This window comes from Orycteropus afer, unplaced genomic scaffold (assembly GCF_000298275.1).
Source record: "Orycteropus afer afer isolate SDZICR_OR568_19922 unplaced genomic scaffold, OryAfe1.0 scaffold00442, whole genome shotgun sequence".
In the NCBI taxonomy this organism is placed as follows: Eukaryota; Metazoa; Chordata; class Mammalia; order Tubulidentata; family Orycteropodidae; genus Orycteropus; species Orycteropus afer.
In genome coordinates, this window is record NW_006922029.1 from 819,382 (window position 1) to 839,587 (window position 20,206).

The 20,206-nt window shown below is 45.0% G+C and overlaps 1 protein-coding gene across 1 annotated transcript in view; it reads left to right on the top strand.

Annotated features, from left to right (window-relative positions):
- TRIO (trio Rho guanine nucleotide exchange factor) overlaps positions 1-20,206 on the top strand; it is a 335,211-nt gene that overhangs the window by 68,184 nt on the left and 246,821 nt on the right. Inside the window, exons 9-10 of the mRNA XM_007954197.2 lie at positions 824-1,054; positions 15,688-15,810. Of these exons, the coding sequence (XP_007952388.2) occupies positions 824-1,054; positions 15,688-15,810 (354 nt within the window). The remainder of the gene's footprint in view (positions 1-823; positions 1,055-15,687; positions 15,811-20,206) is intronic.

Sequence of the window (20,206 nt, forward strand, 5' to 3'; positions counted from 1 at the left end):
GTATCTGGTGTAATAATTGATAATTCTCAAGAATCAGTTATGAACAGGAAATGACTGTTTTCTCTCCATGTCCACTGTCACCTGTTCTGATTTCTCTGATTAGTCTGAATGCTTTCCTTTAATTGTCGCTTGATAATTAACTGCCATGATCCAGCACTGAAAACTATTTTAGAAACATGATGGCATTGTAATTAAAATTACTTTTTCAAGGTTAATGTGCCAAATAAAGTAGAATGCACTGAAGATTTTTAAGGTTCAGCAGTAAAATTTTGCTCCATTGTGATGATCTGTTTTTGTATTCACACATAATATCTTGAGAGAGAATTGTTACTTTCAAATTTTAACTTGACGGTATTCTAGCCATACGATTTTAAATGCCATTGTGTATCAGCTGGTACGTGTCATTGAAGGCAGAATAGTGTGTTTACTCATTGAGAATAGCATCTACTATATGGCCTTGTAACTGTTTTATGGTAATAAATGTTCATTTATTTTAACTCAGTGTTTTGCAACATTTGGTTTTGTGGTGTCTTTGGATAACTTACAGACTTGTAAATTTATTTTTTTTTCTCTTTTATAAAATACGCCTTTGAGTAACGCTATGTTTGGAGTATGTATGAATGTGTGTGAGAATTTATGGGTATGTGTGAATGTGTGTGTGCATATGTGTGAATATGTGTGTAAATGTGTATACTTGTGACTGTATCTGCATGTGAATGGAAGTGGATGCACGTGTGGGATTGTGACTGTGTGTGAATGCATGAGTGTGCATCTCAACAGAGCTGCAGGTCTGGAGTAACTGCTAAGCTTCTTTGCCTGCCAGGTGAGCCAGGATGGGAAGTCCCTCCTTGACAAGCTTCAGCGGCCCCTGACGCCCGGCAGCTCCGACTCCTTGACGGCCTCTGCCAACTATTCCAAGGCAGTACACCATGTCCTTGATGTCATCCATGAGGTGCTGCACCATCAGCGGCAGCTGGAGAACATCTGGCAGCACCGCAAGGTCCGGCTGCACCAGCGGCTGCAACTGTGTGTCTTCCAGCAGGATGTTCAGCAGGTCAGTGTGGTGTGCATCCTGTCCTGGGAACGATGTTCTGTTACCTAGTGCCACTCAGACAGGAAGGTATCACCAGGGGATGGCTTGAACAAATAGGAGTTTATTCTCTTACAGTTCGGGAGGGTAGAAGTCCGAGTTCAAAGTGCCAGGCTCTGGGGGCTCCAGCTCTGCCTCTTGCTGCTGGCCCACTGAAGCTAAAGGCATCTCTTCACTCAGGCAGTTACTGGCTGCTGAGGCTAACAAGCTCAAGGTCAACAAATAAAATGGCATAGTCCCGATGTTACCAAACCACACGGCAGGCCATTAATTCAAGTCCATTGAAAGTCGCAGGATCCCAGAGCATGGCAGGCTGTTGAATAATGAAATGACATGGCTACATGCAGGGTTCAAGTATGCCATAAGCTAGAGACCGTGCCCAAAGCTGTTTCTTATATACGGAAAGCAGACCACATACCCAAAGCAGCTACTCAGCTGCTCCCAGTAGATTCCACCGTGGAGTTGATTTCCAGTCTCATCATGGGGAATACTACATCCAGCTGCCCAGCTACTCATCCCGGCCCAGCCAAGTTGACAGACACACATAGCTAGCCGCCACAAATGACTTGCTCTTAATCGAGAGTTAGGTGAGCACCTCACCATTGGGTCCACAGTCCTGGTGCAGGTACTAGTCATTGTTCAAGACTGAGGAGGAACATTGTGGAATGCCATACTGGTTCTATGGTTGTCTTATCACAGTGAGCAAAAATGTCAGAGACAGTTGTGTTAGCCTCGGGCCTGTTGCTCCAGATCTTAATGCTTTTTGACAAAAAGGCAAAAATGACTTTTGAATGCTGAAGTTACAAATAGGGCTGTAATTAACTGTAGAGGTTAACCAGATGATAAGCTCTCTGACATCAGGCACTGTTACATTTATCTTAGTATCCATAGCCTCTGGGACGATGCAGTCCTTTCGGTGTTGGTGACCAATAAGTGACTGAATGAATGCAAACATACATTAGTAATGGCATGGTGTGCGCATGCATGTATGTGCACATGCATGTTCTAACAACACATGTACCAGTTCACTTAAGTGTGATATTTTGATTGCATTAATTCAGTGGACATTTATTGGCTAGCTCTGTGGCAGACAGTGCACTGGCCTCTTGAGGGGACTGGGGGATCCACACACAGTTTTCCTTATGTCCTCCTGGGATTACATACCTCTTGATATTGGTCTTATCCCCACATGTTGACTTTTCCTGGCGGGCAGTTGAAAGAATAAACAAGCGGGGTTAGAGGCCAGCCTTACAGGTAACCAGGAAGGATACCCATGGGTGGACAAGTGTTCTTACAAGTTACACATAGACTGTGACCTGTGCCTAGAAATTTGCATGGCTGCTTCCCAGGGCCTGATATGCTTATATGATGTCAGACAGTGGAATTACATGCATGGGTCCAGGTTGGGATATGGACCATACATGTTGGTGCTAAGTGAGTGCGGTTTTCTCATGATTAAAAAAAAAACATCATCTCTTGTATTTGGGTGGAAACTCTCCTCCCAGAACTGTAGGAAGCACTGGGAACTCTGGGTTCATTATGCCTGGAACCCGGCTGGGTGTACAGTGCAGGGTTTCTGAGGATTCTCTGGGGAAGAGGACGGGGCACGTAAGCCCCAGAGGTGGGCATTTACTCCCTTGGGTGGGAGGGTGCCTTCTCTTCTAGGACTGTGCTGTCCTGGCCTCTGTGACCCTCCACTGTCTCTGCTGAGGGAGCCCTTCAGTGAGAGGCTTGCTGACGGATTCACCTGCCCATCCACTCTACGCTTACTTACCGAGGTTCCAGTAGAGACGTATCCAGCCACGTAGTCAGGGCTGGGCTGTGGCCAGGGAAGACCCAGGCTCTTCCCCCTTGGAGCCCACACTTCAGTGAGGAAGGCCCCATTGGACAAGCTGTGACATGCCTAGTGCAGAGAGAGCCATGGCAGGCATGCGCCAGCATGACGAGGGGCATAGACGGAGGGAGGAAGGGTGGGTGTCTGTCCCTCCACAGCAGGCAGTAAGTATCCTGGAGGAGGTGAGTCTCAGCTGATTCAGGTGCGGAGGAAACAGCAAGGCAAGTTTTCTGGAAGAGGAAGCTGTGGAGCAGGAGCCCTGGGGCGTGAGAGCCCTCCGCCCACTGGGGCAACTACAGACTGTGTGTTTGGGAGAGCCGGGCTACCCGAAGGAAGAAAGAGAGGCTGTGAATGACAGTGGGTTTCACGTGTAGGCCCAGAGCAGGACTTCATCCTAAAGGCTGTGGTGAAGGCACTGAGGAATGTTGACACAGAAAGATCCTTTCCTGGGTTTGAGTGCTTTGGCAGATGGAGTTGGGAGGGGAAGATGGGGTATGTTGTGTTCGAGGCTTCTCTCGGTGGTCTCAGTTGAAAGGTGTCACGGGCACTTGGCTGTTCGGGTCTTTTGTTCACAAGCAGTCAGAGCTGGCATACAGGTGTGTCAGAAGAGTGTTAAAGTGAAGATCAGGGATGCTTTGATGCTGTTCAGGTGGATGGTATTCCCACTGACGTGAAGCCCTTGTGGACACCTGTGCTCAGAGTGAGGCGAGGAGAGATGGAAGTGAGGAGGGATACAGTAAACAAGTAAACAAATAAAGATGGGTGTGTCTGTCTCTCTTTGTGTCTTCCTTCCTATCAAGCGCATCTTCTCTCTCTACCGTGTGAGAAAACAGGGCTCATTGCATGAACCATCAGGTGTCTTGGCCATTAGCTCACCTGTGCTGAACACACAGGACTACATGGGTCCCGAGTAGAGATTCTGTGTGTTTTGTTCTTAAAACAGATCATCGCAGTTGCATTTCTCTGTGGGAATAGTGCTGGTGGTGCTCTCAGATGTGTGGTTCTGGTTTACAATTTGTCTGCCTTGTAGACACCTCCACAGCAAGCTCGTTGTGCTGCTTTTCCTGGGTAGAACTCCTGTGGTGCGCAGTGCGCACCTAGCAGTTGCCTAATCAACAGTAGGCCTTTCTGACTATACAGTTTCAAGCAGTAGTGTTACCGTTGTTGTTGTTGTTGTTGTTACACAAATGATCATTAGCCGGGTTCCCCACACTATGCATTTTCTTTACGGAGTAAACAAGATTGTTCTGCTACCAAGGTTTGAGGCTTGAAGTTGTGAGAGTGAACAAAATGCAGTATAACTTGAATAATAAATAATAGTTGTGCCCTTGCCCAAAAATACAGGCGCGAACGAGGGTGTTAGCTGTGGGGGGTGAGGAAATCTGAGGCAAAGAAGGAAGCCAGTAGCATCCTGGCAAGTTGGTGGAAAGCCGTAGTGATACACCTGGAACAAAACTGCCCTCTTCTCCCGGGGTGTCGAGGAGGATGTGCGCGCTGTTCAGACATGTAGGGCCTCAAGTTTCAATCTCCTCAAGCAATCATCTGAGGTGAGTGGGTTTTTGGCTGAATGGACTGACTGGAGAGTCTTCCTGTGTTCTCATGAATACACACGTTTTTCCTTTTGTTGGTGACTGTAGCTCTTCCTTCATGGAATCTGGTAAGTTTTAAATACTTCTAGCATAACTGTTCTATAATTCCTAGGTTTTACATATTGCACTTTGATTATCCTTATGTTTATTTTGAATTCTCTGAAGGATAAGTGTACCAGTGCTGCAGGAATGATCATTTGGTGCAGGGCTTTAGACTGGTTCAGTCGTGGATCAAGCAGCCAAATCAGAATACACAGGGGTTTGTGGAATGTGGTGTGCCGGAACGATAACTGCGACGGGAAAGATTCCAGGCTGTAGTCCTAGAATGGGAGACTCGGAAGAGGTGTGGTGGCCCTTGCAGGAGCCTGATGTATGTAGGAGATTGGGTTATAGCCAGGACAGCGTGGTGCAGTCAGCCGCCATCTTTGAGCCGGGACCGTTGTTTCCCACTCTGCTGTTCAAGTGATTTGGTTGCTGTGCTCTGCACACACTGCCCTTGATTTCTGAGGGGGAGCACGGTGTCAACCTGTAATTTTAGCTGTGGGGGGTGAGGACACCCATACACCCACATCTTGCAAGTCCGGGTCTGTTCTGATGTTGCTTCGTCAGCTGTGACTGAACCGGGAAGAACCAGTTTGAAGCCCCTGTTGGTGTTACATATGCTTCTTATCAATTTTGTTTTAGTAAAAGAAGATAATTGCCAGGGGAGAGCTAAGGGGCAAGGAGAGAAGAGTGTGGAGTCAGTGGCTGTGAGTTATCGTGAGAGCTGAAATTATAAGCCTGGGTATTAGTTTTTCTTAATTCTCCAGAAACCCTCACAGCACCATGAGGTGTTAATAGTTAAATGTTATGATTAAAGGCTTTCGCGCCCAGTTGTCCATGCTGTGGTTCCAGTACCTGTGGACTGATGAACTTTCTGGACTTGTGTGTGAGAGGGGCACTCATTTCCTCACTGAGGACCAGCAGCTTCTGGGACCCTCTTCTTTGCACTGGCAGGCTTGGGGGGCTCTTCAGGCAGCTGCTGGACTATTCAGGTTGGGGCGGGCACAGGGACAGGAAGTGCACAGGAACACACGGGGGAGCAGCATCTGATTCCGTGCCAGCACGTTAATGTGCTTGAATCTGAAAACAGCAAACGTGCATTTTTATGTGTGGAAAATGATTATGATAATTATGAGGCCAGCCCTTTAAGCTTGCTCCTTGTCAAGAGGAGGAAGTTGGGTTCGATGCCAGTGGGGAAGGTATTTTGCAGTATACATAATCATATGGTCCTATTACCATTCCATAAAAAATAGATACCTTCTCTCTAAGAGAAACGGTTCTCTTCATTAAGTGGTTGGGAATGGTTTGGACTTGCTATTATGCAGAGAGGAGATTGCAGTACAGGCTTGGCTTGTGAAGCAAGGAGCAGTGTTGATAAGACTAATCCAAGCAAATGCTTTCCCTAGAAGAAATCAGTGGGACATCAATGTGATGTTTTCCTGAAACTCAGGAAATGAGTAGCATGTAGGGAAGTTTGTCTATAGAGGAGGAAAGGTGCTGAGAATGAGTAGGGAAAAAATAATAGGACTTCAGAAGGGCATTGTCAGCATATGGTAAATTTGTAAGGATGAGCCAGTTAGGGGGGACCAGAGGGATTTGTATTTGTTGGAAAAGGTATCTGTAAATATCAGTGAGGAAAAAAAGAAATGCAGCTTAGGGAACAGCAGATAAAGAACCAGGGCACTTTTATGTAAACCAGCCTCCCCAGAGAGCATATATGCTTGTATGTGGAAAAACGTTTGAGACGATGTATGCCCGGCCCACACCCCTGAGGAGATTGGCAGGGGAATTTGATTTTTAAAGCAAGTTTAGAGTGGTAATTTTTTGTTTTCAGTAACAAGCAGAAGTAATTTCATCCTATCCATATAGAAGGTATCTGGGGTGGTAATCAGCCACTGCGGTGGGGGGAGTGATTCAGTTGCTGTTGCATGGCACTTGCTACTCTTTGTCCAAATCAAAGGCTTGATATGTGGGCAATGGGAGGACTTGCTAAGGTCCAATATGCATGGCATGGGAGTCAGTGGACAGGACACAGACGCTGCACAGGACTGGTGTGGATCACAAGTGAGCAGGGGCCTGGACCATTAAGCCTTTGCCCCTAGGCTGCCTGTGAGGTGGCCTGGGGTCTCAGGCCAGGATGGTCAGGAGTGGGCTCCCACAAATAGGAGGTGGGTAGAACTATGAACGACCCCAGGGAGCTTGGTCTTGCTTTCACTCAGTGCCAGGCATATGCAGAGGGTACCTAATGTGAAGGTGTCCAGGAATTAAATGGAAATGGAAAATCTCCATTTCCACGCATACGTGTGTCTACGTATTTATATTTATTTATGTGTTCAGAAGCCAGGCTCAAACTATGCACAATAATTGTAGTTTCCAAGATAACATCTGGACATATGAAGATTTTCTGTTTTTGACAACTTTAGACTATTTCATATTCATTTCCAAATTAAGAATGGGAAAAATAATTTTTTCAACATCTAGGAAATTTCTGAAAGATAACCAGTGGTGATAGAGTGATGATTTGGTTTAGGCTGAAATGGGATCCAAGACAGGCCATTTATAGGAATAGTTTCCCCTTTTTTTTAAAAAAAATTACATGAAGCGAATTTATTTTTGTTAAGAAATTTGACGTACTTTAAAACAACAACAGCAATAAAAACCCAAAACCAAACTTCCTACCATTGAGTCAATTCCAACTCATAGCGGCCCACATTGGGTTTCTGAGGCAGCAAATTTTTTTTAGAAGTAGTTTGCCCTATCTTCCTTCTGTGGAGTGGCTGGTGGGTTTGAACTGCCAACCTTCTGGTTAGCAGTCAGATGCCTTAGGCACTGTACCACCAGAACTCTTTCCCAAAAAACAAAACCAAACTAACTGCTATCGACCAACTCATAGTAACCCCCATTGGGTTTCTGAAGCTGTAAATCTTTAACGAAAATAGATCACCCCGTCTTCCTACCACAGAGCAGTGGGTGGGTTTGAACCACTGACCTACTGGTTAGCAGTCAAGTGCCTTATCCACTATGCCACCAGAACTCCTTAGGCAACAAAAACAAAGGTAATAGTAGATCTGGTGGTTCTTACTCTTTAGAAGATACATGATTGATTGATGGATAGTGAAGAGATGGTAGTTTACAAATTCAAAAGCCTGCCAGCCTATTTATGGGTACTTCTCCATAATCTCTGTCACGCCCTCTCCAGCCGTGGATGTGTGCATGAAGCAGCGGTGCCTGCTTTTCATATGCTTGTCTGTTAGTTAAGTAAAATGGCACCTGCAGTGCAGGGTGCTTCTGTTCGATGTCTTACCCTTGCTGTGTGGCACAGAGGAAGTCAGAGGTATTTTTAAAAATTAATTGTTTTCCCCAGCTTAGCATAGAATGTTTTAGGAACCATTTAAGAATTATCTTCCCATATTATGAATTGTTTTTTTAGAGCAAACTGAACTCTGATTTTGAAATACACTGAATAAAGAGACTGAGCAGAGAGTAATAAGGATGGGGGACAGGGTCTACAGGGCACCCAGCAACCACGTTCCACCGGGCAGCTGGCCATGCAGGGGGTGAAGAGTAACCCCTTCTCCCTCAGCCCCTTCAGAGCCTGTAGATGTGGGGTGAAGTTTGTGTCTTTCATTTCCCTTTAAAAGTTACACCATGCCCATGGAAGAATTTAGAGCCAGGGCCCTTGCAGTCATGTAAGGCCAAGCCCCTCGTTTTCCAGTTAATAAAACTCAGCCTTGGGATAGTCAGGCGGCTGCTGGAGCTCCAAGCAGCCACGAGTGTTCTTTCCGCTATTTCTCTGCTTCTGAGCTGAGAAGGATGCTGATCTGAGCCAATCAGAGCACAATTAATGTGTTCCTGAAGAGGGAAGAGTTAAATGGTGATTTCTAGGCTGGAGCTAAGGCCTGGGGAGGGAGAAGTTGCCCATCACCCTGAGGGAAAAGAGGTATTGATTAAGTTTTTTTTTTTTTTTTAAAAAAAACGTTTTGGCCATTGAGTTTGTTCCGGCTCATAGTGACTCATAGCGACTGTATAGGACAGGGTAGAATGCGCCCCCCCTGAGGGTTCTAAGGCTGTAATCTTTATGGAAGCTGACTGCCACCTCTTTCTGGTTTCGGAGTTCAGACACTTCATGAGTGGTTAAATGCAAACAGGGAAAAAACGCCTCTGTCCCGGCTTCCTGGCCACTTGGAATCTCAGGCCCCGTCTGCGGCAGCCTCAGGCTTTGATTCCATCTCCCTGCAGTGGATTAGTTCTCTCAGGTGAATGATGTGCTTTGGGGACTTTCTGAGCTTGGTCTCTACCAGAAATGGAAGAACATGATTAAAACGCTCATTTCAGGAATTAAATATGCTGTGAGCATTGAAGACAGAAAGTGTTAGACAGTCTAAGATACACATGAGTATGTCAATTAAAAAATTTTAAATGATCCTTCTTTAGTGATTTTTCTGTTCCCAGGTAAGCTTCACCAGCACACCCTCTTCTCACTTACAGCGTGGTTAGGTTTCAGAGAGCAGGTTGTCAGCGAAATTGCTGATATGCCAGACTGGAGGGTGACTGCATCACATCACAAAATGGAGAATTGCTACATCATTACATAACTGCCAGACCACTGAGAAGGTGACACATTACCTTAAGCATGCCAACAACTGTTACTCTTGCCTGGCACCTCGGCATTCTGCTTGATGTTAATCATTCATGTGCAAAATAATCGAAGAATAGGTTTCTTAATATTATTGTAAATGTGAAATGTTGGATAACAAGACAGTTGATAAGTGAGGAGAAACAAACAAACAAAAAAACCAGCCCCCGCCATCAAGTCAGTTCTGACTCATAGTGACCCTCATTGGGTTTCCGAGACAGTGAATCTTTATAGAAGTGGATTGCCCTGTCTTCCTTCCATGGGGTGGCTGGTGGGTTTGAACCACTGTCCTTCTGGTTAATAGTCAGATAGACGCCTTAGGCGCTGCCCCACCAGAGCCCCTAATAAGGAGAAGGTATAGTATAATATTGGACACTCTCATGATGACACTGTACACCAGTCTTGAATAAAAGTAGACATCATCTAACTGAAAGATCTCCTTTTTGGCCATCTACTTGGGTTTAGCAAAAGTTGAAGGGATGTTGCTGAACTGAGCAGTCTTCCTTTGTCCTGTTACTATAGTAACATTGATTTGCTAACAAATGAAAGCACTGATGGAAATGCTTCCTTTGGGAGCAAAGTCAGAACCCAGCGTATCCATTTCTGGCTTGGCACCCCAGCACTGAAGTCACAGTGAGCAGAGCTTCCACAGGGAAGTCACTGAGCAAGTGAAACTTGACTCACACTGGTTTTATGGCAAGTGTAGGGTGGGGCAGGGAGGAAGTTCATCTTTTACAACTGAAACAGTCTGCTGCTGTATAAAAACAGACTCGCCAAACTCAGAATATTTTAGAACTACTTCTGTTTCTCACTTGCTTCATATTTTAAAAAAATAAAGTGACTATAGAATTAGTGGAGCTACTTGTTTCATTTTTGTGCCTAAAATATGACTCAGGAGGGGCTCTCATTAATAGAACAGAAGCCCTCTGCTTTCATCGTATATTGTCTCTATAAAGCGGCACCTGGCCCAGCAGCCGTCTGTATCCTTTCACCGAATAGCCTTTGGATGTTACTCAGTGGCACCTCACAGAACAAATGTGTTATTTTTTGTTTCATCTCAGGTGTTTCTCATGGCTGTCACAGATCACAGTCCTAGAGACGGAAGCCTGTATTGTAGAAACATCTTAAGGGTTTTCAGGCAGTATCACAAGTGAACCTGAAAGAAATGGTTTTGAGTACATGGTTGGACATTCATGTGTGAATCTCTTTTCTAGGTGCTGTTCTCTTGGGTAGATTCACTTTTTTTGGGCCTCAGTTTCTCGGTTAGTGGGGATAATAATATAAGTCAACTGTCTTTTACTTATGATCCTTGAGGACAAATGTGTTTTAGAATTGAGAATTTTTCAGATTTTAAAAAGATACCATGGTGCACGAGCCACATGCTGGGGGGTGCTCTGGTGGAGTCTGGGCAGCACCCCCTAATCAGATGCATGGATAAGTCTGCAGACAGATGGCTGGGGACCTGCATGAGAAGGAGCAGTCGTCTACCCAGAGCCTCAGGCCCGGTTTCGTTGGCAAATGTGTTCCCGGTTCCAAGCTTTGGAAACAATCTCTGGCAGTTCAGAGCTGCTTTAGGTTTATGTCAATACAGGATGATGGGCCTGGCTCGTCCTCCTGAACATAGATAGTCTCCCAGTAACCACGCTAGAGATCTCCTATGGTGTGCGTTTGAATTGAGCAGGTCTGAATCTTAAGGAACACGTCATGACATTGGTCCTCATGATGTGTGGGAGGCAGCCTCCTGAGGCTTGGTCACCTCTTTGAATGGCCTCCCGGGGGTTGGGTCCTGGCATTCGCTGGAGTACATCACTGTCTGTTGCTGTTTGAAGAAAGTGCTTGGTTGGAATTTGTACATTCTCCTTTGAATCACTTTCATGTATGCTGGAAATGTAATTTCACCCGGTGGATAACATTTGTATCTTAGGGAACCATTGATAAAAGAAAAATGCCCTGTTACAAGTTTGAGCAATTGGTTCACAAAATCTTTAAGAAAAATTAATCACTTCAGATATATTAATGCACAAAACATGCTGAGTATTAGGTAACTCTAAAACTCACTGCCATTGAGTTGACTCGACTCACAGCGACCTCTCCTTGGGTTTTCGAGGCAGTATCACTACAGAAGTAGATTGTCCCATCTTCCTTCCGAGGAGTGGCTGGTGAGTTTGAACTGCCAGCCCTCCGGTTAGCAGTCAAATGCCTTGGAACTATTCCACCAGAGCTCCTAGACTATTAGGTAGTGGGGCTTTGTATAGAAAATAGCATTACAAATAGACAATACAAGATGGACATTCTTCCATGTGCATCTAGGGACTTACTGTACAGGGTCTTTAGTAAGGAGGCTGATAAGTGCTGATTCTCCTAAACCCAGTTTTGCTGCCCATTGTAACAGTGGCACTTCCTCAGAGGTCAGTTACCCAGTAGCCAGAATTGTTCAGAAGCCAGTCTCTCTCCACCCACAGCCTGGAGGGCCACCTGTGTGCCAAGTCACAGAGGGGGCCATGCAGACCAGGGGTGATGAGGTTGGTGCCCACACGGCTGTTCCTGGGTGCAAGTCCTCATAGGGCCCTCCAGGTGGGAGCTAAGTGCCCTTGGGCCTGTCTCTTCAGCTGTAAATGGGGATAACAAGCGCACCTGCCCCTTGGCTTCGTGTGTGATGAACACACTGAGTCCCTTAGGCACCACCTGCTTCAAGGCTCAGACACCTTGTAATTATCGGTTTATAAATGATCTAGTCAGACTTGCCCTAATCACGTTCCATAAATTAACTGCCTGAATTAACTGCCCGAGGGCCTCGGTTTACTTCTCATTGCACAGAGATGGATCTGTGAGAGTCCCTGCATATCCAACACCTTGACTCAGCTGCTTAGAGCAGGAATGTGTTTTATGTGCTGGTTGCTGAGTTTTGCAGCTGACTTTGACCTTGAGGCTGCCATTTGTGGGCCCTGGTGTCCTCAGAGTAAGCTCTTAGCACATCCTGCTACTAGCTCTGAACAGAAGGGGGTGCAGCTTGTCCCCCTGGTGAGCCAGCTAACCCCAGGAAGGGGAGGTCAGCTTCTGCCCTCTTCCTGAGTCTGGCAGGCAAGCTGTGAACCCTGGGCTGGCCTTTCTGTGATAGGAGTTGAGGTCACAAGGCACAGAGAAGATTGCCAGCTCTGTCTGAGGTCGGGGAGTTGGCGGGCAGGACAGGCTGAGGAATATCCTGCTTTGAGATAACTTTATGGGTGGAATTAAAAGATTTCACAGGCATGTCTTTAAAATGTTACTTGGGCAGGTGTGATGGCTCAGGACCCGTAGGAAGCTGGGCTTCTTACATTCATAGAAAAAGAAGGGGCAGCTTCCGAGGGTGGGGCAGTTGGGTCTTGACATTCGCTGGAGTTCATCACTGTCTGTTGCTGTTTTAAGAAGGTGCTTGGTTGGAATTTGTACATTCTCCTTTGAATCACTTTCATGTGTGCTGGAAATGTAATTTCACCCAGTGGTTACATTTGTATCTGAAGGAACCACTGATGAAAGAAAAATGCCGTTACAAGTCTGAGCAATTGGGTTCATAATAAGCTTTATTTATTTATTTTTTTAATTGTGATTTGGGTGAAGGTTTATAGAGCAAATTCATGTTTCATACAGCAGTTCATATACACTTTGTTTTCACGACATTGATTGCAATCCCCATACTGTACCAGCCCTTTTCCTACTTCCTCCCTGCGGTTACCTTTTCCCTGCGTCCTTCCTGCTCATGCATTCCTGCCCTCTGAGCTGTCATCCCTGCACAAAGGCTGCTCTCTGATCTCCTGCAGTTGACTGCTCTACGGAGTGCTCCTACCTGGTTCACCTTGGTTCATAATAAGCTTTTATTAGCGACTTATTCTTCCTGAACACGTTCCTTATGATTAAAAACCAAGTTTTTATTATTTTCAGAATACTGTTGTTTTGCTTCTTGCATCCCTTTTTACCAAGTAGTCTTCCTCTTTCACTTTTCAAACTTGTGCCTGTGTTTCTAGTCTCTGCTGACCTGCCGGTGACCATGAAGTTTGTTGCTTACTAATGCTTAGCTTTTGTTTTTATGGTTGAGAGAGATACAGAAATGTCCTATGGTTACAGTAAAAAATAAACAAAAACACTCCCAAGCCCTTGAAGCAGGTCTTACAGACAGGCGAGCCCAGCATAGCTGTTGCTTCTGTGTCTCTAGGTTTCACTGGGGCTTAAAATATTCCGTACTTGACCCCTCATGGTGTGGTCTTAACACCCAGAAACACTTTTCATTAAATGTGCCCGTTCTTTGAGGCTCGGAGGTCTTAAAGTTGCCATCGAGCCATTTCTTTCAGAGTAGAACAGGGCCTGTGTTTCCTGATCTATTCAAAGAGACTCTTCCAGGCGGCTCGGCAGCTTTACGTCTGCCTGGGAGTCAGGAGACAGCACTGCCCCCTGACTAGTGTGCTGTGATCGCAGAAAGGGGACCCAGAGTGCTGTGTGCTCGGTAAGAAAGCAGTGGGCTCAGCCGTTCAGGAGCCGACAGCTGACGGATGCCTGCCATGGCTTGTGGGTTGTGGTTGGAGACAGCTCGTGGGCTGTGTGTCTGCCACGCTGATAGTATGAAGCTGAACACAGATGGCATCCAAGCCTGGCAAGTCCCATCGTTATCAGCGGTGATGGTGAGGACGCTGTGGCAGCACTGTAGGACTACACAGCCTGACCTTGTCCGTGTGCAGGGGCCGGAAGTGTAGAGGAGGTAGGGAAAGCTTGTAGGACTGTCAGGAGGACTGGGTGGCTGATGAGAGGGTGGGTAGATGGTGCAGATGGACCCAGTGAGGAGTCCTCTGATGGTGGGACCCCAGGAATTGGCAGAATGGTGATAATGACAACAGAAAGGTTCAGGAATGATGGCAGTAACAAGGTGAAGTGTGGCTTTGGCCTGAGCACTGCAGTGAGGCTTGGCCTCTGCCCTCACCCCACCTCCCCAGTGCCCATGCTTCTGACCTCAGCTTCTGCTTACTGTCCAAGGATATAAGGGGACCGTCAGAGATTTATCCAGGCCCACAGACCATTGCATTTGCATGTCTATTCACTTGGCACCAGAGGACAAGTCAGAGCCTCAGGTCTTGAGGGACACTGGTTTGGAGCTGTGGAGGGCACACTGAGCTGTCCCTGCACACGGGACTCTGGTCCTCACCAGCTGCCTTGCTTTTCTGGATGCCTGTGCACACAGCTGACTTCACTGTGTTGCAGTTAACAAGAACAGAGATCCTGTTGGTAGCGATGACCCTCCAGTGAAGGCCCTTTTGTTTAGCTGTTAGTGGAGTGTCAGGCGGGGTGGCTTCCTGGTCACCCTCTGACCACCACAGAGCTCTGTGCACCCCTGTTTGTGCTTTAAGACAAGATGATTTTGATCTGTATACTTAGTTACCATAGTTACTAACATGCAAAGTCCGATTCAGCCTGTAGTACCTTAGGCAGTACATGAGCATATCATTTAAATATTTTCCAGTTTCAGTTTTCAGTGTTTAGGTGAAAACTTCACTTAACTTTTTTGCTCGTTGGTTAAATGCACAGATGCCAATGAGAAGCTCGGTGGTTGGGACCCACCAGCCGCTCCATGAGGCAGTCTGCTGCCATGAAGACGTCCAGCCTTGCACATCCTAGGGAGCAGTTCTACTCTGTCTAGTAGGGTCGCTATGAGTCGGAATCAGCTTGACAGCAGTGAATTCTTTCGGTGTATCCCTCCTCCATTAGAAAGAGACAAATATGCATTTGCTGTAGTAAAGTATGTCATTAGTAAAAATATGTATTTTGTGATTTCTCAGGAAGAGAGCCAATGTGCTACTCAGTCTCCAGGGTGAATTTTAAAACATGGGGGTTGCACTGTTCTGTTTTTACTCCTTTTCTTTAGTGTAGTGCATTTTAACTAGCAGGAACTTTCACCTAATTAAACTCATTGAATATTGAGCTTTCACAATATCTTAATAGAATAAGTGATCCTCAAAGATCAGACCCGAGGCATGTGAATGTTTGTTTTCTTAGGTTTTGCTTACATGTTTTGAGTCTTCTCAAGATGAAATCGTAAAAAACAACCAACCAACCAACCAACCCTCCTTATTTAAATGTGAGTTGCCTGCATTGTGAAACATTGAGCCTTAGGAAAACATTAAGTTCAGCTGGTCCTGGATCTTAATAACCACTATCTTATATGACTCTCAGGCAGTTGGGTAGCTCAGTCATGTGTAAAATGAGGTGGGGTTTAATTTGATCATTGGATGTAACATTTATGCATAAATAGGTTTACAGTTTCAAAATAAAAGCTGATTAAAATCTTGGTGGGGAAGCTGATACAAAATGAAATTATCCCGTGGGTGAGATTAGCTCCAGGTGCTCCTTCCAGTTTCTGCTGGTTGTCTCTTACGGGGCATTGACGGCAGCGTGTGCCTTCAGTGGACAGCACTGACACAGTGAACAAGGCAGGACGTGGTTTGATGGCATATCTGCTTCTGTTTCGTTGCAGGTGCTGGACTGGATTGAGAACCACGGAGAAGCGTTTCTGAGCAAGCACACGGGGGTGGGGAAGTCTCTTCACCGGGCCAGAGCCTTGCAGAAACGCCACGAAGACTTTGAAGAAGTGGCACAGGTAACCCACTGCTTCCCAGTTGTCTGCCTTCTACGTGGGGTTCATTTGAATGGCCGTCTTAAGCACATGTGAGAGGAGTTCACCTTACCCAGGTGTGTGGGAAGGTGACGGGGAGGAAGCAGTGCTCAGGTGACGTAGTGAACTGTCCTTGCTCAGGCAGAGAGAGGACTCAGTCAGTTGACCATTTTGTAAAATATGATATTCTTGAAAGAGAAAAATGTTTGGAGGTTTTTGCCATGTATCTTGTACCTGTGTCTGGTGATGACTACTCTGGCATTTTGGTTCAGAGTTGGACGGACACCACCGCTGTCTTGTGTGTGTCTGTAATGATGTGCCTAGCAATTTCCAGTGTAATCCTTTCCTTTTCTCAGTTCTTTTAAATGTGTGTGCTCTGGGAGCAAGAGGCAGGGACATAGGGGCTCAGTGAGTAGAATTTGTGGAGTTCAGGTGTTGGCTGCAACACTTATGAGCTGTGTGACCTCCCGAAGATGAGCTGTGTGACCTCCCGAAGATGAGCTTTCTTATCTGAAAAGTAGACACAGTCATGGCTCAGAAGGCTGAAGTGAAAGTAAGCAGTAGGTTTCTGTGATAGCATCGGGTGAAGCACATGGCCAAGTTCCTTCCCACAGTGGGGCTTCGTTAGGTAAGCAGGCTTTTAATTTTGTTTTGTTTTTGGAAGAAATAGGAGGGAAGAATGGAGAGATAATAATAACACGGCTAAAAAATTACAAGGAAACCATAGGGGGTGGGCAAAAGGTTGTGTTGAATAGAAGTTTGCTAGTTATTCTCTAATTTGTTTCAGCCATAGCATTACCTTACTTCAATTGAATTCATAATTTGTATTTCCAGAAAAAATACCCCAAATATATTTTTTTAGGTAAAAATATAGAATGAATAAAAATATTGCAGTAGAAGTTAATGACAGCAATAGCTGAAGAATCAAAACTTAGTACTCATTTAAACATAGACTATTAGACAGCAAGAGAACATTATAAAAAATGGAAAAAGGTAACAGCTTTCTTCAACCCAAAGGAAGGGTTTCAGTTTACAGGGAACATGTAGATGCAGTAATTCTACATATGGTCTCTAAACTCTAATCATGAAAAGACAGGAGAAAAGCAGTTGTTGTAGAGTACACATATACTCCAGGGTAGTTACTTAATTTTCAGAACTGGAACACAAATGCCATTGCCTGAAGGCCTGTACCTGGTAGACTAAAATGGAATTGGAAGTAAAATGATAAAAGAAAAAAAAAAACACCCAAATGTCTTCTCCAAGGAAACCTGAATTCTAAGCTCAGTTAGTGCATCATGTTTCATTGCAAATGTTTTCTCTGTGGATGAAATTTAGTTAAAATCTAAAATCATGCCACCTGCTGAACATCTCTACGGTAGTCCCATTTCATAACATAATAACCAATAAATTGGTAAGTTTTACAGGTAACTTGTGAGTGTTCAGCATTGTACTGAGTTGTAGGAGGTAAGATGTGTTCTCTGTCCATAAGCACATCGTTTGGCCAGATATCCATCCCAGAGAGTACATGCCGATGATCCCTGCCTGTGGTTGCTTTGACATGCTGTTAGATAGAATTGTGGCCAGAAACCTTAGTAATGCTTACATCCTTTTCAAAGCACAGCCCTTTTCTGAGGCTGCCGGTAGCCAAAAAAGTACCTTTGTACAAATGAGCAAAAGCGCCCACACTAAAAGGCTGACTTCCTTACCAATTGTAGGATTATTGTCAGAATACTCAGATCTACCATGGGAACAGCCCCTTAGAGGTGATGCCTTACATACATGCTGTGCAAACAGCACAGACTTATATGGTGGCCCTCTACCCATCTCTTCTCGGTCCTTATTGGAACTCTGTGCATTTGGAACAATGACAAATGGAAGCAAATGGCTGGGCATAACTACTAAATCCCACTGTAGAAGGTGGGAACATGTGGGACACCCATTTTCCTTACTGACATTATATACAGAAGCTTGAGACCAAAGCTGGCGGTCAGGTTTACCCCACTTCAGAGGTTACAAAATGTTAGCTTCAGATGGAAGAAAGAGGCAGAAGGGAGCAGGGTGGTATGGCTCTTATATGGGGCCTTGGCTTTTATCAGTTTAGTCTTATGAGAGAGAGATACAAAGGAATGATTTTGCTTCTTCACACATAACATTTTTGTTTTGTTTTGTTTGTATTTTTAAAGTAGACATTGTCCCAGTAGGCTGTGTGCTTCATCAGTGTTTTGGATCTGTTTAAGTTAGGAACTTTGAGGGCTTCCCTTCAAGTGGAACTCCAAAGAGTTGCTGTTCACATGAAACGAGAACTCATAGTAGTGAGGTTGGCTGCCTTCTGCCCAGGCTTTGGATGGGAAATCCGCCGCCCCCAACAAAAGAAAAGACAAAAAATAATTGAAAGAAGAAAATCTTCTGTATCACGTGCATCCTCCATAGATTTAAGTTGTCTGGGAGGCCAAATCCAGCACATTCTGGTAAAACTGAAGAACGCCAATGACAAAGAGGAAGTCTTAGAAATAAGAAAAGAGAAAGGACAAAGTGACACCTGTGAAAATCGCATTGGAATGACAGCAGACATTTCATCAGTAACCTTAGATTCCAGAAGATGCTAGAATGTCCTGAGGAAAAGTAGCTCTGAACCTGGAATTCAGTACCTAGCTAAACTATCATTCAGTAGTGAAAATAAAATAGAGACCAAGACAGAGAGTTCACCACTCAATATGCTTGCCCAGAGTTACTGAAGCACCTATTTTAGTAAGAATAATGTAAGTGCCCACTATAACAAATTCCACAAGAGTAGGGGCTTTATTTTATTCACTTCTGTATTACTAGCACCTAGAATAATACCTTCCATCTGGTTAACTGTTCAGTAAATATTCTTGAATGAATAACTTGAAACGGTAAAAAGGAAGTATAAGCAAAAAAGACTGGGATCAAAAAAGAGGAAAGAAATTGGCAAACATATTTGTAAATCACAGTACTATCGATTATTTTTTTAAAAAAAGGCAGTGAATTTAGGAGTAAAATCAAAATTGAACTGAAGTCCTAGCCTCTGTACCATGATAGATGATGGTAAGTGTTCTGAGAGGACTGCAGGAAGTGTTGCTTGTCTTAGATTGTTAACACTGACGTGCACGTTAACATTTTGAATGGCTGCTGTAGGCCTAGAGATACAGAGCATCACTCCTCATAAGTAGAAAACCAGAAACTCCGAGCTCATTGCCGTCACTTCGGACCCAACTCATGGCAACCCCTCCTTGGGTTTCCGAGGCGGTATCACTATGGAAGTAGATTGCCCAGTCTTCCTTCTGAGGGGTGGCTGGTGGATTTGAACCACCAGCCTTCTGGTTAGCAATCAAATTGCCTTAGGCACTACGCCACCAGAATGCCTAATAAATAGAAGAGGTAAGAAAATGCAGAAAACTGGATACTTAAAAACAAGAAAATGGGTTTGTAGGAAGCAAAACCAAATGAGAACATCTGAAAACATGGTAGAAGTCACAAAATAAGATGTGGCAATTCATCCAGAATTATCAATAGTTACAGTAATTGCACATTGTTGTTGGTAGGTGCTGTCTCATACTTGGTGAGTTGGTTCTGACACATAGTGACCGTCCGTACAACAGAATTAAACACTGCCTGGTCCTGTGCCATCCTCACAATCGTTGCTGTGTTTGAGCCATTGTGGCAATCCATCTCATCAAGGGTCTTCCTCTTTTTCGCTGACCCTCTGCTTAACCAAGCATGAAGTCTCTCTCCGAACTGTTCCCTGCTGACAACATGTCTAAGACATGTGAGGTCTCACCATCCTCCCTTCTAAAACCATTCTGACTGTACATTTTCCAAGACAGATTTGTTCGTTCTTCTGACAATATTCAATATTTTTCACCAACACCATATTTGAAAAGCGTCGATTCTTCTTCAGTCTTCCTTATTGATTGTCCGCCTTTTGCGTACATAAGAGATGACTGAAAATACTGTGGCTTGGGTCAGGGTCACTTTAGTCATCAAAGTGACATTTTTGCTTTTTAACACTTTTTGAAGAAGTCTTTTGCAACAGATTGGCCCAGTGCAATGTTGTTGTTGTTGTTAAGTGCCGTTGAGTCATTTGCGACTCATAGCAACCCCATGCACAGCAGAATGAAACACTGCCTGATCCCGTGCCAGCCCCACAATCCCTGCTGTACTTGAGCCCATCATCACAGCCACCGTGTCAATCCATCTCGTTGAAGGCCTCTCCCTCTTTTGTCGACCCTCCACCTTACCAAGCATGACATCCTTCTCTAGGGAATGATCCCTTCTTACAACATGACCAAAATAGGTGAGACAAAGTCTGGCCATTCTTGCTTCCAAGGAGCATTCTGGCTGCACTTCCTCCAGGACAGAT